Consider the following 16,879-nt stretch of genomic DNA (forward strand, 5'->3'; position numbering starts at 1 on the left):
CAAGGTTTGATGAATCACTATACAATTGTTAAAAAGTAATTGAGTTCTACATCTTTAATGGGTTTCCACTTGACATTGAACTTTGAATTGGATGGGAAAGTTGTTTGATAGATTGACATTTGACAAAGGGTCCACTGGAGGTGAGAAGCAACTAGTAAAGGATAGAAATGATTGTGAAAAAATCATTACATGATCTAGATATTTAAAGACTATCAAAGTCAACCCAAAAGTTGTTCCACACATACTAGTGTGGATGATTGTGGTAGGAAGCCTATTGTTGGGGTTAAAAAGGTCCCCAATTTATTATACATGTAATACCATTTCTCACTAGTTGTCCATCAAAAAGATAGGGTCCCATATTTATTATGTCATCTAAACCATATTAAATTCCTCACACACAATGCAAGTGGCAACAAGCAATATTTTAACAATCTATCACCATGGAAAAGATCTCTTAACAACATCATCAAAAGTGAAAATATTAATAATACCAAAAGAATTATTATCCACATTTAGGAGGATCCAAATCACATGGTTAGTGGGGTTAGAACCATAATTCATAACATATTGATGCCGCCAAGGAGAGAGAGAGGTGATGACCCCTTCATGACCAACATTGTAATTATTACAAAATATAAAGCTACCTAGCCAAATGACATGACAAGCAAATAAAAAAAAAAAAAATCAATGATTTTCACTTCCTTAAGTAGAACATCTAGAGATAATTTCTTTTGATGAATATCTCACATGAAATATTTCTTGGAAAGGTCAGTAGGACCTCAAACATTCTAGGAGAGGAAATTTATTGATAAGAACCAACCGACATATCATCACTATCTAACTCCCTAAAGAGGAATACAATTTAAAAAAAAATATTTTGAGACAAAAACTCCACTACTGAATATTGTCCAAATTAACAGTTCTTTTGGTTGCTTCTAAACAACATATTCTCCCTCTTCTATCCATCCGTGAGGGTCGCAATACTCTTACATGGGGGAGATTTAATAGGGTCTTCTAGTCAAGAAGATAAAATTGACGTTGGCTAAGCCATTCGAGAAAATCTTAGCCTAGAGGAGGTCTCACTTGAGGGTGAGACAACTTCTTTCCCCGACTCTAAAGGGTGTGAAATAATAATAGGCTACAATTTGGCAACTGAAAGATCCAAAGTGGCCTTTTCTTTAGCTTGTGAAGTACTAGAGAACTATCATTTTTCCTCTACAATGAGAGATGGTTGTCCATTTATCCTTAGATTTTGAGGTGAGAACATCAGTAGAATGAGAAACCTTGACTAACTAGGGAAGTGGTTTGACCTAGGTAGTTTCCAAAGGGAGATCCTTGAATTTGTGCAGAACCATATTCCCAATCTCATTGTGATCCAATAACTGCTAAATTTCAAGAGTTAAAATTTTGATTTTAATCTCAAATAAAATTGATTATTGACTCAAACTATTTATATGCATGTTAAGGGGGTCCAATAGTAAAACATATTGTCTTTTTAACCAGGATAGAAATTTCTCTGTTCAAGATTCTCCTTATACAAGCCAATTTATTAAATTTCCATGGCCAACCTTTCCAGCATATCACATGCATTTGCAAGGAAAACTCTAATCAAGTTTAAAGAACTTAGGAACATCTCTGGTAAGAAATACACTAGAAATGACTTGATATGCTTTCTCAGTAGGGTGGACGGAATCAAAGAAGAGATATTTGGAAGCATCGGCACATGTAGTGTGACTCAATTCGTTGCACAGAAAGCCAACTTCTATGTTACCCGTCCCACAGCAACCCTTTGCAACCACCTCGAAATCTGGCATGCAATATAGCATTACAAGATTAGACATTATTCTAGCTATATATTCATATAGTAAAACATCTAGACATAAGAACATTTTTATCATTATTCCTAATGAGAATGTAAAATACCATATTTCCTAGGATTTGCAATGATATTGAAAATCAGGTTGTGATAGTCGAGATAAGCAATTTTCAGCCCAGGCAAAGCAGGTTCGAGTACATCAATCATGGCATATAATCCTGAATTGAATCCATCTGCAGCCTGGTTTACCTCCTGGTCACATGCTCCCTTGTTCCGAAGGCTTGTAACAGTTCTCTCTGCTGGTAGACATCCCAATGGTGGAACATTAATTAGAGCGATTCTCCTGGCACCCAGATTGTATAATTCCTGCAAAATTCAGACCCACAAATCAGAATTCACTGCAATTATGATTGGAAACTACTAAATTCAAAGTTGGGTAGAGACAAGTTATAACCATACCTCCATATTAGCTGTGTAGGTTTTCAAGAGGATATCTGTATACTCTTGAACAGTGAATTGGAGTCGACGACTTGAGACTAGGAAGTAGTTTGCAATGAAGTCATTGGTGCCTATTGTAATGAAAAATATTGCATTTCTGATTATGGTGGTGGCCTCTTTTTCTCCCACCAATCCTGTTATTCTCTTTCTATATTCTTTAAAGAGCTCAACTTCTTTCCAAAATGGTATCACATCCTGCATTCATACATACAAATCAAGTAGTAGGACTTAAACAGTGAAAAGCTGACAAGATACATTTATTAGCTGCACATCTACTGTCCTATAGATGTACTAAGATCATGTGAAACATCATAATATGCTATATTTGCGTACCAATATTTTGGCAGTGAGATTGTCTAAGCCTGTACCAGAAGATGCAAAGCTGACACCAGTTAGTAAATCTTGGTCACTGAGCTTAGGGTTCAGATATGGGGGCAAAAGTTTCTTGATTCCAAGTCCTTCAGCTGTAATGAAATGGTAGAGTTATAAACATGTCACGAGATTTCAAAATGGGGAAGAAAAAATCAATCTAAAATAAACAAACATAAATAAATAAATCTAATGTATTAGTTTTTTATAATCTACTAATTAATTGAAAATTGTATTTGAATTCGATTGTGTGCAGTATTCCACGGCCGTTGGGGACGGGGAGACGGGGGATGGGCTTCGGGGACGGGGAACAAAGGGAAAAAGTTTTGGGAACAGGGACGGGAGGACTTGGATCTGTGGGGAAACGCGTTTCTGTGGAACACTGATTGTGTGTTAATTTTGTATCAATGTTACGTTTTGGATTACACACCATAATACATCATCAAGATGAAACAGTACCAATAGAATAAAATGAATAAATGACAGCCCAGAACATATTAAAACTAACAATCTTTCAACTGATCATACCAAATTCTACTTAACAAACAACAATAATTCTGACATTCCAAGTTGAAATTTTAAAATCTTGCAAGACCAAATTGTTTCTCTTCTCAAAGGCAATATGAACTTCACATTCATGAACTAAGACAGACCACAAATTTTATAGTGCAATAAACTTAAAATAATTGACATTGAGTTTCCACAGTTCATTAGATTAAGTGTATGAGCTGTGTATCCTTTCTCTTATTCTTTCTTACATTTCAACTCTTCTCTCTTTTAAAACTATTTTTACAATTTTATTATACATTTTCCTCTTCCTATGATAGACTACTGAATGTGATCCGAAATTTTAAAAAAAAATATACACAATTTAAATCAGAAGTTCATCAGTTAAACATAAAATAACTAAAACTATGAAACTTAATGACAAACTTTAAGAAAAACATGCATATAAATTACCAAAGTAATCAGACATGAGCTTTCCATTGGATATCCTTCCTGTGGGAATGTGATCTTTGAAATCTCTTCCATATGGAGGAAAGTCTCCCCTACTTGTTGTACCAATAAAATCATTATTCCCTGTATCTCCATAGGAGTCCCCAAACACAAAAATGGCAGGCACTTTCTTTCCTCCTACCAACAGAATGTGATCACATTTCTGAGCTATTGTGATGAGCAAAATTAAAAATAGTGTCTGTGAAACGAGAGATTCAGCCCTTAGCTTCATCATCACTTTTATCAGGCAGTCATTGAATTGTAGTAGAGAATTGAACTCAACCCTTATAAAGGCAAAAAACCAACAATTGTAGTACAAAACTTAACTTTCAAAACTGGAGCAAATTAATGGTGGAGTCGGTGACATATTTAAGTGAGCAAGGCAGAAGAGGTGGACATGGATGCTCCATGCATCATTAAATGTTAGTCATGGATTCAAATTTAAGTGAATGCCGGTGGACTTTCCCAAAACAGGTAACTTGGGTGAAGTATTATTTTGACTGATATAGTTTGGGTGCTGATACTTGTATAGAAATGATCAAATAAGAAAAATAAGGTTTTGAGATTTCACAATATTTAATGATTTCTATAGACAGTCTTGTACAAGAATTATTCAGGACAAGACTATCTTTATACATCTGAATAGAATACGGTTACATAGAGGATGAATTAAATGTTGATGGACTTCAGAGGTAAAAGTATAATGAGGGGTATGGAGTTTGATAAATGTCTTCCGTAGAGGTTGAGAGTATTTATTGTTAGTTGATATCTTTTTTTATTTAAATTTTGTAGAAAACACTTTTTTATAAAGTGCATATAGGTAAAAAAATCTTTTTATTTTATATTTAAAGATAATTGGTTGTGAGGCTTTTCTTTATGTGTTTAAAAAATATAAATAATTAAATCTAAAGTACATGAATAATTAGTTGCAATGAAAATGTAAAAGGTTATAAATTTTAGAGTTCTCCATTCTTACAAATGTGTGAAAGATCAAAGTCATTATTGAGTTTATTCATATGTGTGAAAGATCAAAGTTATTAAGTAATCACGTAATGATGAACTTAGGATGATGTCATTAGTAGACAAACATACAATATATTCTTCTTTAAGATATTAAATCTAGATTTTCTTCTCAAACTCCAATATCATTTCAAATGAATGATTGAGTGTCCTTAAATACTACAACAAAACATGCAGTAGAATGAATCAAGGACTAATGAAGTGATTAGCAAGGTAAGAATTTTAATTATAAATTTTAAAAGTCAAGAATAGATCTATTGTTGTGGGTCTAATTCATAGTGGCAAATAATGTATATCACGATTATGAATGCAAATATGGGGACTATTGATAATGAGATTGGGATATGGTATTATGATGAACCAGATTCAAACAAGATTATACCACATGTAGGCTAACTATTACATTTAGAAACCTATAGTTAAAATAGGCCAAAAACATCATAAAATGGCATTTTAATGCAATTTTTACCATTACAATAACCAATACAAGTTTATACATTGAATATTAGTTGGACAATGGCATGCACTTAATTCTAGAACAAAAGTATTACTTTTATTTACATTTGGTTGAGGTTGTAGATGATAAATTTTAAAAGTATTTGAGAGAATGTTTTCTTGCAAGGATAAATATTTAGGCATTTATTTAGTTGGTGGATATTGGGCATACCTTATTAATTGAGAGTTAAACATAGAAAAATATCCACTCAAGTAAATTTATTTCAACTCCAATGATATATCTTATAATTTCAAGTCTTTCTACAAGACAAGAATTAGTATTTAATATGCTTTATGAGTTGAGCGTCTAAATCAATAATCATTTAAATGTAAAGTTATCAAAAAAAATTCAAAGAGCAACATTTAACCATACAACTAATTTGTCATTTTAATAAAATAAATATATTTATACCAATAATAAACCTTTCCAAATTCTAACCCTAAAACTCTTAGTATTTTTAGAATTTTTTTCATATAAGTGTAAGTATTTCCACATTTGCAATGCCTACCATCCATATGAGAGGTTCTAACCTAAGAGATTTTCTCAAGCATTATGCATATTAACATGACCACAAGTAAAATGGGTAACTCAAAAAATATGGCACGTGGCTAGTTGTATTGCGTGCATAGGGTCACTAGAAAAATTGGGGAATTGTTGGCACATGGGTGTACAACGTAGAGTAGATTTGGGAAATTGGAAAATAAGGAAAGAGCTTGCTATTGGGGTAGAGGTTTTTGTTGTTGCAAAAGAGAGTCTGGATCAAGTAGAAGAGCTTGTTTTTGGTGTAGAACGGAGCCTAGATCGAGTAGAAGAGCTTGTTATTGGTGTGTAGGAGTGGGGATCGAGTACAATAGAGTTTGGATGGGTGATGAAGCTTGTTTGGAGAGGACCTGGAGACTTCTGAAAAGGCGGGCAAGGAATTCACAGCTTGCTGCAACAATTTTGAAGTTGTGGATGCCCTGAGTAGAGAATTCAGAGGTAATTCGAAGCCCTCATTGCAATGATAATTCTAGTTGAAGTAGGAAATTTTGATAAGAAAGTTGGGAATTTTACTTAGAGAATCTTTTTTCAATATCTGTTTTGTAATATGTTTATGTATAGGACAATCTATTGTATTAAGTATAATATGTATTATCTAGTAGAGACAACTTACAGTTTATAGTTCAGTTTTTATAGTACTAATATGTGTCAAGATTCAACTGCAACCTCTTCTCCTTTTTAAAATTCCAATTACAAATCTTACGCTTGCATTCTATTGGAGGGTCACCTTTCTTTGGATTCTCCACTGGTTCAATGAATGGATACTTTGACAACTAATCAATTTGAAAATGCCTTTCCATCTCCCACTCCTAACCCATTTTAGATTTGGATTTTCTTTTCCCCTTTCACACATCATCATTATCATCATCATCATCTATGACATTGTCAAACAAGTCCATTATCTCATTCTCACTACCCTGGGTATCTACCAAAACATCTTCTTCATCATCATTTGAGATATCACATTCACTTCCTTCTTCAATATTCAGTGTAAGTTGTGAATTTGGTAGTTATGATGTTGTAGCTTCATCTTTTTTACCACAAACATTGCCAAAGTATGAAATTAAGGTTCTTCATTTTTCTGACCTCTCTGGGCCTTCACCATATTTAGGAGACTTACCCTTCTTCTTATTTGACATCTCCAATGAAATAAAGACCACAAAAAACTATCTACTTGTTTAAGAAGCAATAATAGACTATAAGATTCATTGCACCTAGGGAGTAGAATCTAGATGTTTGAGGTCTCCCTACTCAATAAGAATTATCTAAAAATTGGAAACAAATTGAGATAAATAATATTATAACACTTCAAAAAAATGATCACTTACAAGATCACTTACAATTACCTTTAGATTCTCAGTGAGTAGCACTAGTAGTCAACAATGCAACAATGGTTGTTCCTAGTCTGTAACTTGGCTATCGATCCAAATTAAGATCTTAGAACCGACCAAATTGTATCTAAATTAATTTGATCTTTCATACAATCTTATACCAATCCATATTTGATGAATTCAACGTGAATTTTAAATGGTATACAAATATTTGGTGAATCCTACTTAATTCTAACACATCTTATGAAAATGTAGGGTGAATCAAACCTTGACAAAACATGTGTTGTAATTTACTAGGTGATTATGGACCATCGATTGGAAAGGAATTATAATAGAATTGGTGAAATCAATCCTCCCACACCATTGAACGATTAATGATATTGGTGAATATTGCAGAGAATTTAGGCACACTTCCGAAAAATGCTGGATGAATTGGGTCAACTTGAAAATTGAACTATTGATGACTATTGGAGAATATGACGGTGAATTAAGGTACACTTCTGAAATTACGAGAAAAAATATTAAATAGACCGTTGTGAAAACGCAGACTCTATTGGCAAAATCTTTAAATCTTTACAAATAATTAATAAAAATGAAGGCAAAATAAATGCATTTGACCGAAAATTGATAAAGTTGGGGCAATCTAGGCACCCTGTTTAGTGCAACTTATTCGCAAATTTTGAAATGGCTGATACAAACTATTCACCACTAAAGTTTTCGTTGACCTATGTATGCATATGTATGTGTGTGTGTATGTGTATGTGTATGTGTAGTGTATATGTGTGTGTGTATGTGTATTGTATGTGTATGTGCGTGTGTGTATGTGTATGTGTATGTGTATGTGTATGTGTATGTGTATGTGTATGTGTGTGTATGTGTATGAGTATTGATTTGTATGTTTATGTGCATGCGTATTTATTATAATTATTTATGGTTTAATAGTAAGGGTAGTGAGAAAATGTATATATATTTTTTTCATAGGATTCTCTTTTGTTATGGTAAGGGTTTTCAAATAGTATTGATTATTTTTTATGGTTTAATTGTAAGGGTTTTCAAAATTTGTCTAGTTTAATTTTTTTTTTTTTTGCTTAATATTAAGGGTTTTCAAAATATTGATAAACTAGAAAAATAAAAAAAATACTTAACAAGAACTATATATTTTTTTTAAACCAAAAAAACAAAATCCCCCCAAAAAGGGAAGAAATTTGTACATACTTGGAAAAAGGAGACTTGGCAGACTTAAGCTCTCTCTGTGTTTGGGCCAAACCTCCAAAGCATCCAATTGCCAAATGGTGGGGGATAATAAAAAGTTGAAATATATAATAACTTAGTTTGGCCAAAATTTTGGTGCCATTTATGCACAACGCATGCGCTATGGGACGCCACACGATCACAAAAAAGGTTCAACTAAACTAAGTTCGGTTAAACATATTTAGTTGGCTTTAGGTGTGAAACATCATTATGCTTTAGCCCAAGAATTATTGTATCTTATTACTTCTAGACCAGATATTATGCAGGTTGTATGTTTGGTTGCAAGATTTCAAGCTAGTCTGAAGCAGACTCATAATCAAGCAGTGAAAACTTCAAATATTTAAAAGGAACTTAGGAGTTTGACCTATGGTAAAAGAGATGGAGATTTCATTTTGAAGGCATATACAAATTGTGATTGGGCTAGAAGTATTGATGACATGAACAATATGAGTGGTGGAGCATTCTTTTTGGGAGACAAATTGGTTTCATGGATGAGTAAGAAATAAGAATTTGTATCATTATTTACCACTAAAGCTAAATATATTGTCGTAGCATCTTGTTGTACTCAAGTTTTGTGGATGAAACAAACTCTTAAGGAAGTTAGAGTTGTATATGATGAAGCTATTTCTATTATGTGTGATAATACCAATGCTATAAACATTTCAAAGAATCCAGTTATGCATTCAATGACTAAACACATTTCACTCCGTTATCATTTCTTAAGAGAGAAGGTTGCTAAAAAAGAAGTCAAACTGGAATACATTTCTACATTAGAGCATGTAGTTAATATTTTTATGAAGGCCTTAGTGAAGGATACTTTTGAATATCTTAGACAAAAGTTAGAGGTTATTGCCCCTCCTTCCAACTAGATTCAATTTTGTTGGTGCATCTTTACAGGGAGAGACTTAGTGCTTATCTTTGTCCTTGGATTGATGTTGTTGCTGCTCTCAGGGGCAACGATGGTGTGGAGTGGTCAGTGTGTTTGTGTGTTTCTTTATGCACCCTTTGTCATTGTTGTCAAAGGAGGAGAGAGCTGTTGTGAGATTATGAGAGAGAGTTGTTGTGAGATTATGAGAGAGAGTTGTTGTGAGATTATCAATTTTTCATTGGTATTGATGATTGTTGGTTTATTGGTGTTGCCATCAATGAAAAAGGGGGAGATTGTTAGAAGCACAATCTTGTATGGTTGTGATTGATGTCAAATCTGATTATCCGAGTAGATGTTGGTCTAGATATTATTTGTCAAACCTTGGTTATCTAGACATAATTTGGTCCAAATTTACACACACACACACACATGGAGTGCATGCACTTCATACAACATGTTTGACTAGTTGTTTGAGCCATTTTAGACATTTCTGGAACTTTATTTTGAATTGTCAATGAATAAGATATATTTAAATATTATATTCTTATTTATAGACTTAAAATATTTTATTTTATAAGAAGTTTTTTTTTTTGGTAAAAGTGACCTAAGTCACTGGAAATATTTTATTAATTATATTAAGAGTTACAAAAAGCATAGCACCCTAAAGACACAAAATACAAATTGAAAATAAAATTTTGCTAGAAGGAATCCCAACTATAAGGTATAAATATCCCAAAGTGAAAAAACCAGTCACCATCCCCAAGCTAGAAAAAACATCTATGAGAAAAAGAAACAAAAACTTCTGATAGGAACATGACTATGCATCAGAATCAGGGCCATAGTTAGAAGAAGAAGCCACAAAAGTAGTAGAATGTGAGGATAAATTAGTCACAAACTCCTCACTAAGGAAGACATCCTCCAATGAAGAACTCTGAGAAACAATTTGAGAAGGAGCATCATTAAGAGGGAGATAATTTTGTAACCCAAGAGAAGAAGGGGCTCAACAACTTGCAGTGGTGGAACATCCAAAGGAATCTGTTAGACTAATATTTTATTAGCTAATAATTATTTATTTAATTATTAGTCTATTATACTCTATTCTTAAGCTAAACTTAGGAATCTTATAATTCTTAAGGGTTTTCACCTTTAGGGTTTTGAGTATCCTTTTATAAAGATTCTCTCTTTGTAATTTCATTAACAACTGTAATTATTGAATTGCATTCTTGTTGCACAATCAATATGACTCCTCTTTTCTGGATCTCTGAATTCTGGTCTCCATAGCTTTTTTTCTTCTCTCCTTCTGTGACAGGTTTTCATGCAGGTGATCTTTGGGAGCTGTAGAGTTGATTTGTCCTCAACTCCAATAGAATCCAATCATCACAAGATGAAGGATGCACCAACAAAGTGTACGATCCCACAAAGCAGTCCAAAGTAGCAAATACAATGTGAAGACCACTGGATTCCACCAAGTTCACAAGCTCCTTAATGGAATCTCAAAAGGCACCACCCTGCACACCAGACCTAACAACAAACAGAAGCTCACAAAAATGAGTATTAGCCATAAACTTAGAGAAGCTAATAAATCCACTAATGGGGAGGGACCCCACTTCCAAATTATGGTTAGACAATATAATTTCAAGTAAATCCTCATCATAAAGAGATGAAACAACATATTTTTCACTTAGAAATCGAACTAAATCAACATCAAGTAGTACATCCATAGCAATAGTAATGAAATGAGATACAACTTCTAAAAATAATGCAATAGAGTTACACTGAAACAATTCCTTACCAATGATTTCTCTAATGGCATCTTCAATGTGTGAGCAACACAAAGAAAAGACCAAGGACAACCTCAGTATTATACAAAGCTTCCAATATTACCTCCCAAAATTGACAAGGGAATGAAACTCAATATTCCATGATAAGTAAACAAAAAATTCTCTTACAAGAATCATGAAGCTATGAGAACATAAAATGCCCAACAATAGCCTCAAACTTCCCATAAATAAGATAATATCATAGAAGCTCATAATTAAAATGAATGCAAACGTCGGCCAAAGGAAGATAAGAAACTTCCCACATGTGAAGAAGTACGTGCTCATAATAACACATTCAATACTAAGCCTTTGCCAATTTGTCTACAAGAAATTATAATAGTCGGCACAATCCAAAAATACCGTAAAGGCCAACTATCATAATACAATAGTGGATATAGCCGCCAACTTTGATAACAAAAACCAACTCATATTATTTGTTAATAATAAATTAAATAATATTAATTATCAATTAATGACATTAAAAATAATATCTTTGAGAGGACTTTCTAGGATATTTATCATTCATAATGTGAAGACCTTGAGACTATAATCACTAGACTTTATTTGCTATAATCTACAAGTACATATTGAACAAATTCTTAGTTGTAATATATATCTTTATTATTTTTGTTTGTGCAAAATCTAAATTTTGTAGTGGACATACAAGGTTAAGCTAATGCATCTTTTGTTGAGAGTCAATGACTATGGGATGTTTATTTGTAAAATTTGATCTTTAGTCAAATTCAACTTTATCAATAAATAGTAGGTCATTTGACAAATAACTTATTGTTACTTATCTATAATTTCAAATAAAATTGATAATTGATTAAAAGTACTCCTATGAAGATTGATGGGTCAAACAATAATTTTATTTTATTTTTTATTATATTGAAAAATTAAAAAACTAAGAGACTCCAAAAGATAAGTTAATAAAGACATAAAAGTCATATATTATAGATCAAAGATTATAGTATAATCATTTAAAAGATTGTAAGTTGAAATGAAACACTGTAAGATTGACCAAGATTATTCTTGTCCTCAACCTTTCTTTTGGGAGGACTTTTTATGGAAGATGGAAATTTCACATCATGGCTAACCTTCGCAGCATATCATATGCAATTAAGTAAAATCATAATATAAGTTTAAAGAAGCTGAGGAACATTTCTGGTAAGAAATACACTAGAAATGTTTTGATATGCCTTCTGAGTAAGGTGGACGGAATCAAAGAATAGATATTTGGAAGCATCAGGACAGGTAAATGGAGTAAATTTGTTGCACAGGAAGACAATTTCAAAGGTACCCGTCCCACAGCAAGCCTTTGCAATCACATCCAAATCTGGCATGCAATATAGCATTGCAAGATTAGACGTAATTCTAAGTCTACCCATAAATTAATATAGAATATAGTAAAACATTTGTATTATCATCAATCAAGAGAATGTAAAATACCATATTTGCTAGGGTTTGCAATGAACTCGGAAATCAGAGTGTGGTAATCGAGGTAAGCAATTTTAAGGCTAGGAAAAGCAGGCTTGAGTCCTCCAATCATGGCATTTAATCCCGAATTGAATCCATCTGCAGCCTGGTTTATCTTCTCATCACATCCTCCCTTGTTCAAAAAGCTTCCAAGTGTTCTCTCTATTGGTAGACATCCCAATGGTGGAACATTAATGACAGCAATTCTAGTGGCACCCAGATTGTATAATTCCTGTAAAATTAAGACCCACAAATCAGAATTCACTGCAGCTATGATTTGAAACTACTAAATTCAAAGAGCATAGACAAGTTATAACCATACCTTGAAATAAACAGTGTATATATTCAAGAGGAAATCTGTATACTCTTGAACAGTGAATTGGAGTCGACGAGTTGGGAGTGCAAAGTAGTTTACAATGAAGTCATTGGTGCCTATCGAAATGAAAAATATTGCCCTTTTTATCATGGTGGCGGCCTCTTCTTCTCCCACCAATCCTGCTAATTTCTTTCTATACTCTTTAAAATACTCAATTTGTTTCCAAACTGGTATCACATTCTGCATCCATATATACAAATCAAGCTCATAAAGAAAAAGCTGACAAGATCCATACATTAGTTGCATGTATCCATTGTACTACAAATGTATTAAGGTCCTCTGAAAAAGTTCACAAGATAATATGTAATGTCTGCCTACCAATATATGGGCAGTGAGATTGTCTAAGCCTGTACCAGATGATGAAAAACAGACACCAGTTAGCAAGTCTTGGGCCTTGAGCTTAGGGTCCAAATATGGGGGCAACAATTCCTTGATTCCAAGTCCTTCAGCTGTAATGAAATGTTAGAATCATAAATATCATGAAATTTGAAAATGGGTGAAGATAAATCAAACCAAACTAAATAAACAACAATCATTTGATCAATAATACCAGATATAGGTACTTTTCAAACAATTTTTTTTAATCTCTTGCAAGACTAAAATGGTTTTCTTATCAGAGGATAATCACGTTTATATCTAGAGCTTTCACATTTATTGGCAAGCTTTAAGAAAAACATGCAGGTATAGATTATAGAGGTTACCAAAGTAGTCAGACATGAGCTTTCCATTGGATAACCTTCCTGTGGGAATGTGATCTTCGAAATCTCTTCCATATGGAGGAAAATCACCAGTCACTATTGTACCAATAAAATCATTATTCCCTGTATCTCCATAGGAGTCCCCAAACAGAAAAATAGCAGGTACTTTCTGTCCTCTGATAAACAAAATGTAATCACATTTCTGAGCTATTATGATGATCAAACTATAAAGTACAGAGTACGAAATGAGAGATTCTGCCCTTGATTTCATTACTGCTTTATGTACAATCTTTGAATTGTAGTACAAAAATAATCTCAATCGTTTTTAAAGTGAAGTACCAACAATGGAAGGCATGAAGATAAGCTTCCTTTTGTATAGTTGGGCATTCATATGGAGTGGGTGACAGATTTAAGTGAGCATTGAAGAGAAGATGGACATGATATAAATAGATAGATATGATATTAAAGAATACAGTTGGAGTTTTATTAAAGTTTGGCTTTTTATAAGTCCTTCAACTACCTCTTCATTCTTCAAATGTAAAAAACTTCAACAATACGAAAGATCAGTTTGTTTATAAATAAATTCCTTCTTAGGATATTCATCATGAGTACTCTTTTATGGAATTAATTATAAATTGTACAATTTGGCTGATAAATGTAATTATAATAGTAACATTAATAATTTTTTATTTATAAATAGGTTGGATAATAATCTGACATAATGTATTTTTGCAATACTATAATAGAAAATGCTCATGATTATAACATAGTTATAAATTACAATAATATCTATAACTAATTCAAACCTTAACAATAACTTAATTCTAACCTTAAATCTAACATTAAATAAAACCCTAATCTTTTAATTTTTTTTTTAACTCTAGTTCAAATCTAACTCTAAGCTTAAATCTAATCTTAATTTAGAAATAATTTGAATCTTATTTTTAACCCTAACCTAACCCTTATTCTAACACTAACTCTTATTAAGAAACCTAATTTTCATTCAAATCATTATTATAATGATTTTAGAATTATACTCATAAATAAGAATTAAGATTAAAGTTATAATATAATTAAGAATTATAAATTAATTTATAATCATTTATTTAAATTATAATCATAAAATTAATAATAATAATCTTAATTTCAATTAATAATTATTTAATGATTTTTTTAATATATTTATTATTATATATTTTTGGTACTGTTATTATTAATAAATTATTTATAATTAATATATTAATATTTATAAAATATTTTAGATTATATTATTGCCTTATATAGATTTAATATTATATGATAAAGATAAACAGTATAGTATTTCATTTATGTTTTAAATATAATTTAGATTATAATTAATTATGTTAATAGTATTTGTCAATAATATACATAATATTAAATTATTTATTAAAAGCTTAATCTCTAATTTTTATTTATTTTACTTTTATATTATTATATATAATTTTATTATTAATTGATTATATATAATTAACATATTTAATTTTATTTTTCTTTTAATATTAAAAATATATTTAATGTTAATATCATAATTTTAATTATATTATTGTATATTAATAGAATTAAATATATTAATAATATTTATAATATTCAAATTATTTATTTATTTTTTATCTAATATTTAATTTAATTATATACTACATAGAATATATATATTAATGTATTTATCACATCTATAATTTTATATTATCAAATTACGTGATGAAAGATTTAGATAAAAATTTTAATAATATGAAAATAAAATTAAAAGTAATAAGATGCGAATTATTTGAGCCAATTAGATTGAAGAAAAATAATTTATGAAATTTAAAAACGTAAAAATCATGCATAATAACTAGCTAATAAAAATTGGGTACAACTGAGTGCAATAGTACTAGCCTAACGACAAGTACTAATAAGTGCTATGTGGCATAAGTTTGTTTTTATGAAATTGTAATATGAGTATTTGTTGGTAAGATGATAGATGAGTTATGGTATATTATTTTGAAGACATAGTGCATAATAGTTTAAGATCAAGAGATTCTTCCGTATCATAATGATATTGGGTCAATGAAAATTATAGTTTTTAGTTTATGTTGACTTCAATATTAATTTGTATGTTCCTTAGAACAAATATTTGTTAAATATTGTCAAGTACATGATTTATTAGTAAAGAGACTTCCTCAATTTACTGGTTGATTTGGATGTTAATATTTAAACCTTGTAGTTTAGTTCAAGTTGAGTTTGTTTTTTATAATAAATATTTGTTAAATATTGAATATTAAAATTATGATTGATATTATTTATTGTAAAAATGGAAAAAATAATATTGAAAGACTAAAATGGATTCAACCACAAAACCCTAGCCTAACAACAACAAAGATCCACCATATAACATATGAATATTACCTAAGACAATTCAAATCAACAAAATCAAAAAGATTATACCATCACATGTCCACTAGGGTTTGAATCTCCATTCTTACTATCTCCATTGATCTTACTTGATATATTTTCTCTCAGATTTTATGTGTGCACAAGAGCTCAACAAAGAATGGAAATGTGGTTGATAGCTTGATCACAAAAGGCTTGATTGCATATGAAAGTTTGAATGCGTAGTTGAGCGTTGATAATGAAGGAAACATCTTCTTATATAGAAGACACAGTAAGAAATGAAGGGATAAGATTAAGAGGTGTAAAAGATAAATGGTCGGCTAAGATTAAAGGGTAGGTAGAGGAAATAATAAAATGACGAGAGGGTAGGTAGTGTAGGAATTAAGAGATGAATGGCATGTGTCATGGATAGAAAAGGCTAATGAATTAATTAAATAAACAAAGATTCATTTCATTAATAGAAGAAGTGAGGTCAATTAAACAAATAAAAATATTTATTTAATTTAGGAAAAGAATAATGTAAATAAATAAATGTATTTATTTAAATGAGGAAAAAGGCTAGAAGAGGATAAATGAATTTATTAAATAAATAAAGATTTATTTAATTAATAGAAGACTTAGGATTAAATAATTAAATAAATAAAAAATATTTATTTAATTAGACAAGACAATTTTAAGTGTCTACATTTCGCCCCTCTTTGAGACAATGTAGCTTGTCGCGTTGTTTCAAAGAAGATAAGATGAACTGATACAAAGTTGCCCCAAGACGCTGATTTTTAAATGTCAATTCTGGTTGCAAAGGTTGAGTGATACCTTCTTTTCTTAAGCCAAGAGGACTTTTACCATTGTACCCAAACTTTTGCAGGATCTTGAATCCATTGCCATATTTTTCACATGGTATCTTGATGCGATCTTGTGTATCATCTTCAGGGT

At 31.1% G+C, this 16,879-nt stretch overlaps 2 protein-coding genes across 2 annotated transcripts; both read right to left on the bottom strand.

Moving 5' to 3' along the window:
- Positions 1-1,475: 1,475 nt before the first annotated feature.
- LOC131050295 (GDSL esterase/lipase At2g42990) lies at positions 1,476-3,934 on the bottom strand. Its single transcript, XM_057984497.2, has 5 exons — positions 3,644-3,934; positions 2,648-2,778; positions 2,276-2,509; positions 1,924-2,182; positions 1,476-1,807 (listed from the first exon to the last, which is right to left on the bottom strand). Exons 1-5 carry the CDS (start codon positions 3,912-3,914, stop codon positions 1,605-1,607), a joined length of 1,098 nt encoding a protein of 365 aa, XP_057840480.2. The 5' UTR covers positions 3,915-3,934; the 3' UTR covers positions 1,476-1,604.
- Positions 3,935-12,147: 8,213 nt separating this feature from the next.
- On the bottom strand, positions 12,148-13,826 carry LOC131050290 (GDSL esterase/lipase At2g42990-like). The gene is made up of 5 exons (XM_057984493.2): positions 13,559-13,826; positions 13,176-13,306; positions 12,804-13,037; positions 12,455-12,713; positions 12,148-12,341 (listed from the first exon to the last, which is right to left on the bottom strand). The coding sequence occupies exons 1-5, from the start codon at positions 13,824-13,826 to the stop codon at positions 12,148-12,150; spliced, it is 1,086 nt and encodes a 361-aa protein (XP_057840476.2).
- Between the last annotated feature and the right edge of the window lie 3,053 nt (positions 13,827-16,879).

Source organism: Cryptomeria japonica, chromosome 1 (assembly GCF_030272615.1).
Source record: "Cryptomeria japonica chromosome 1, Sugi_1.0, whole genome shotgun sequence".
Classification (NCBI taxonomy): Eukaryota; Viridiplantae; Streptophyta; class Pinopsida; order Cupressales; family Cupressaceae; genus Cryptomeria; species Cryptomeria japonica.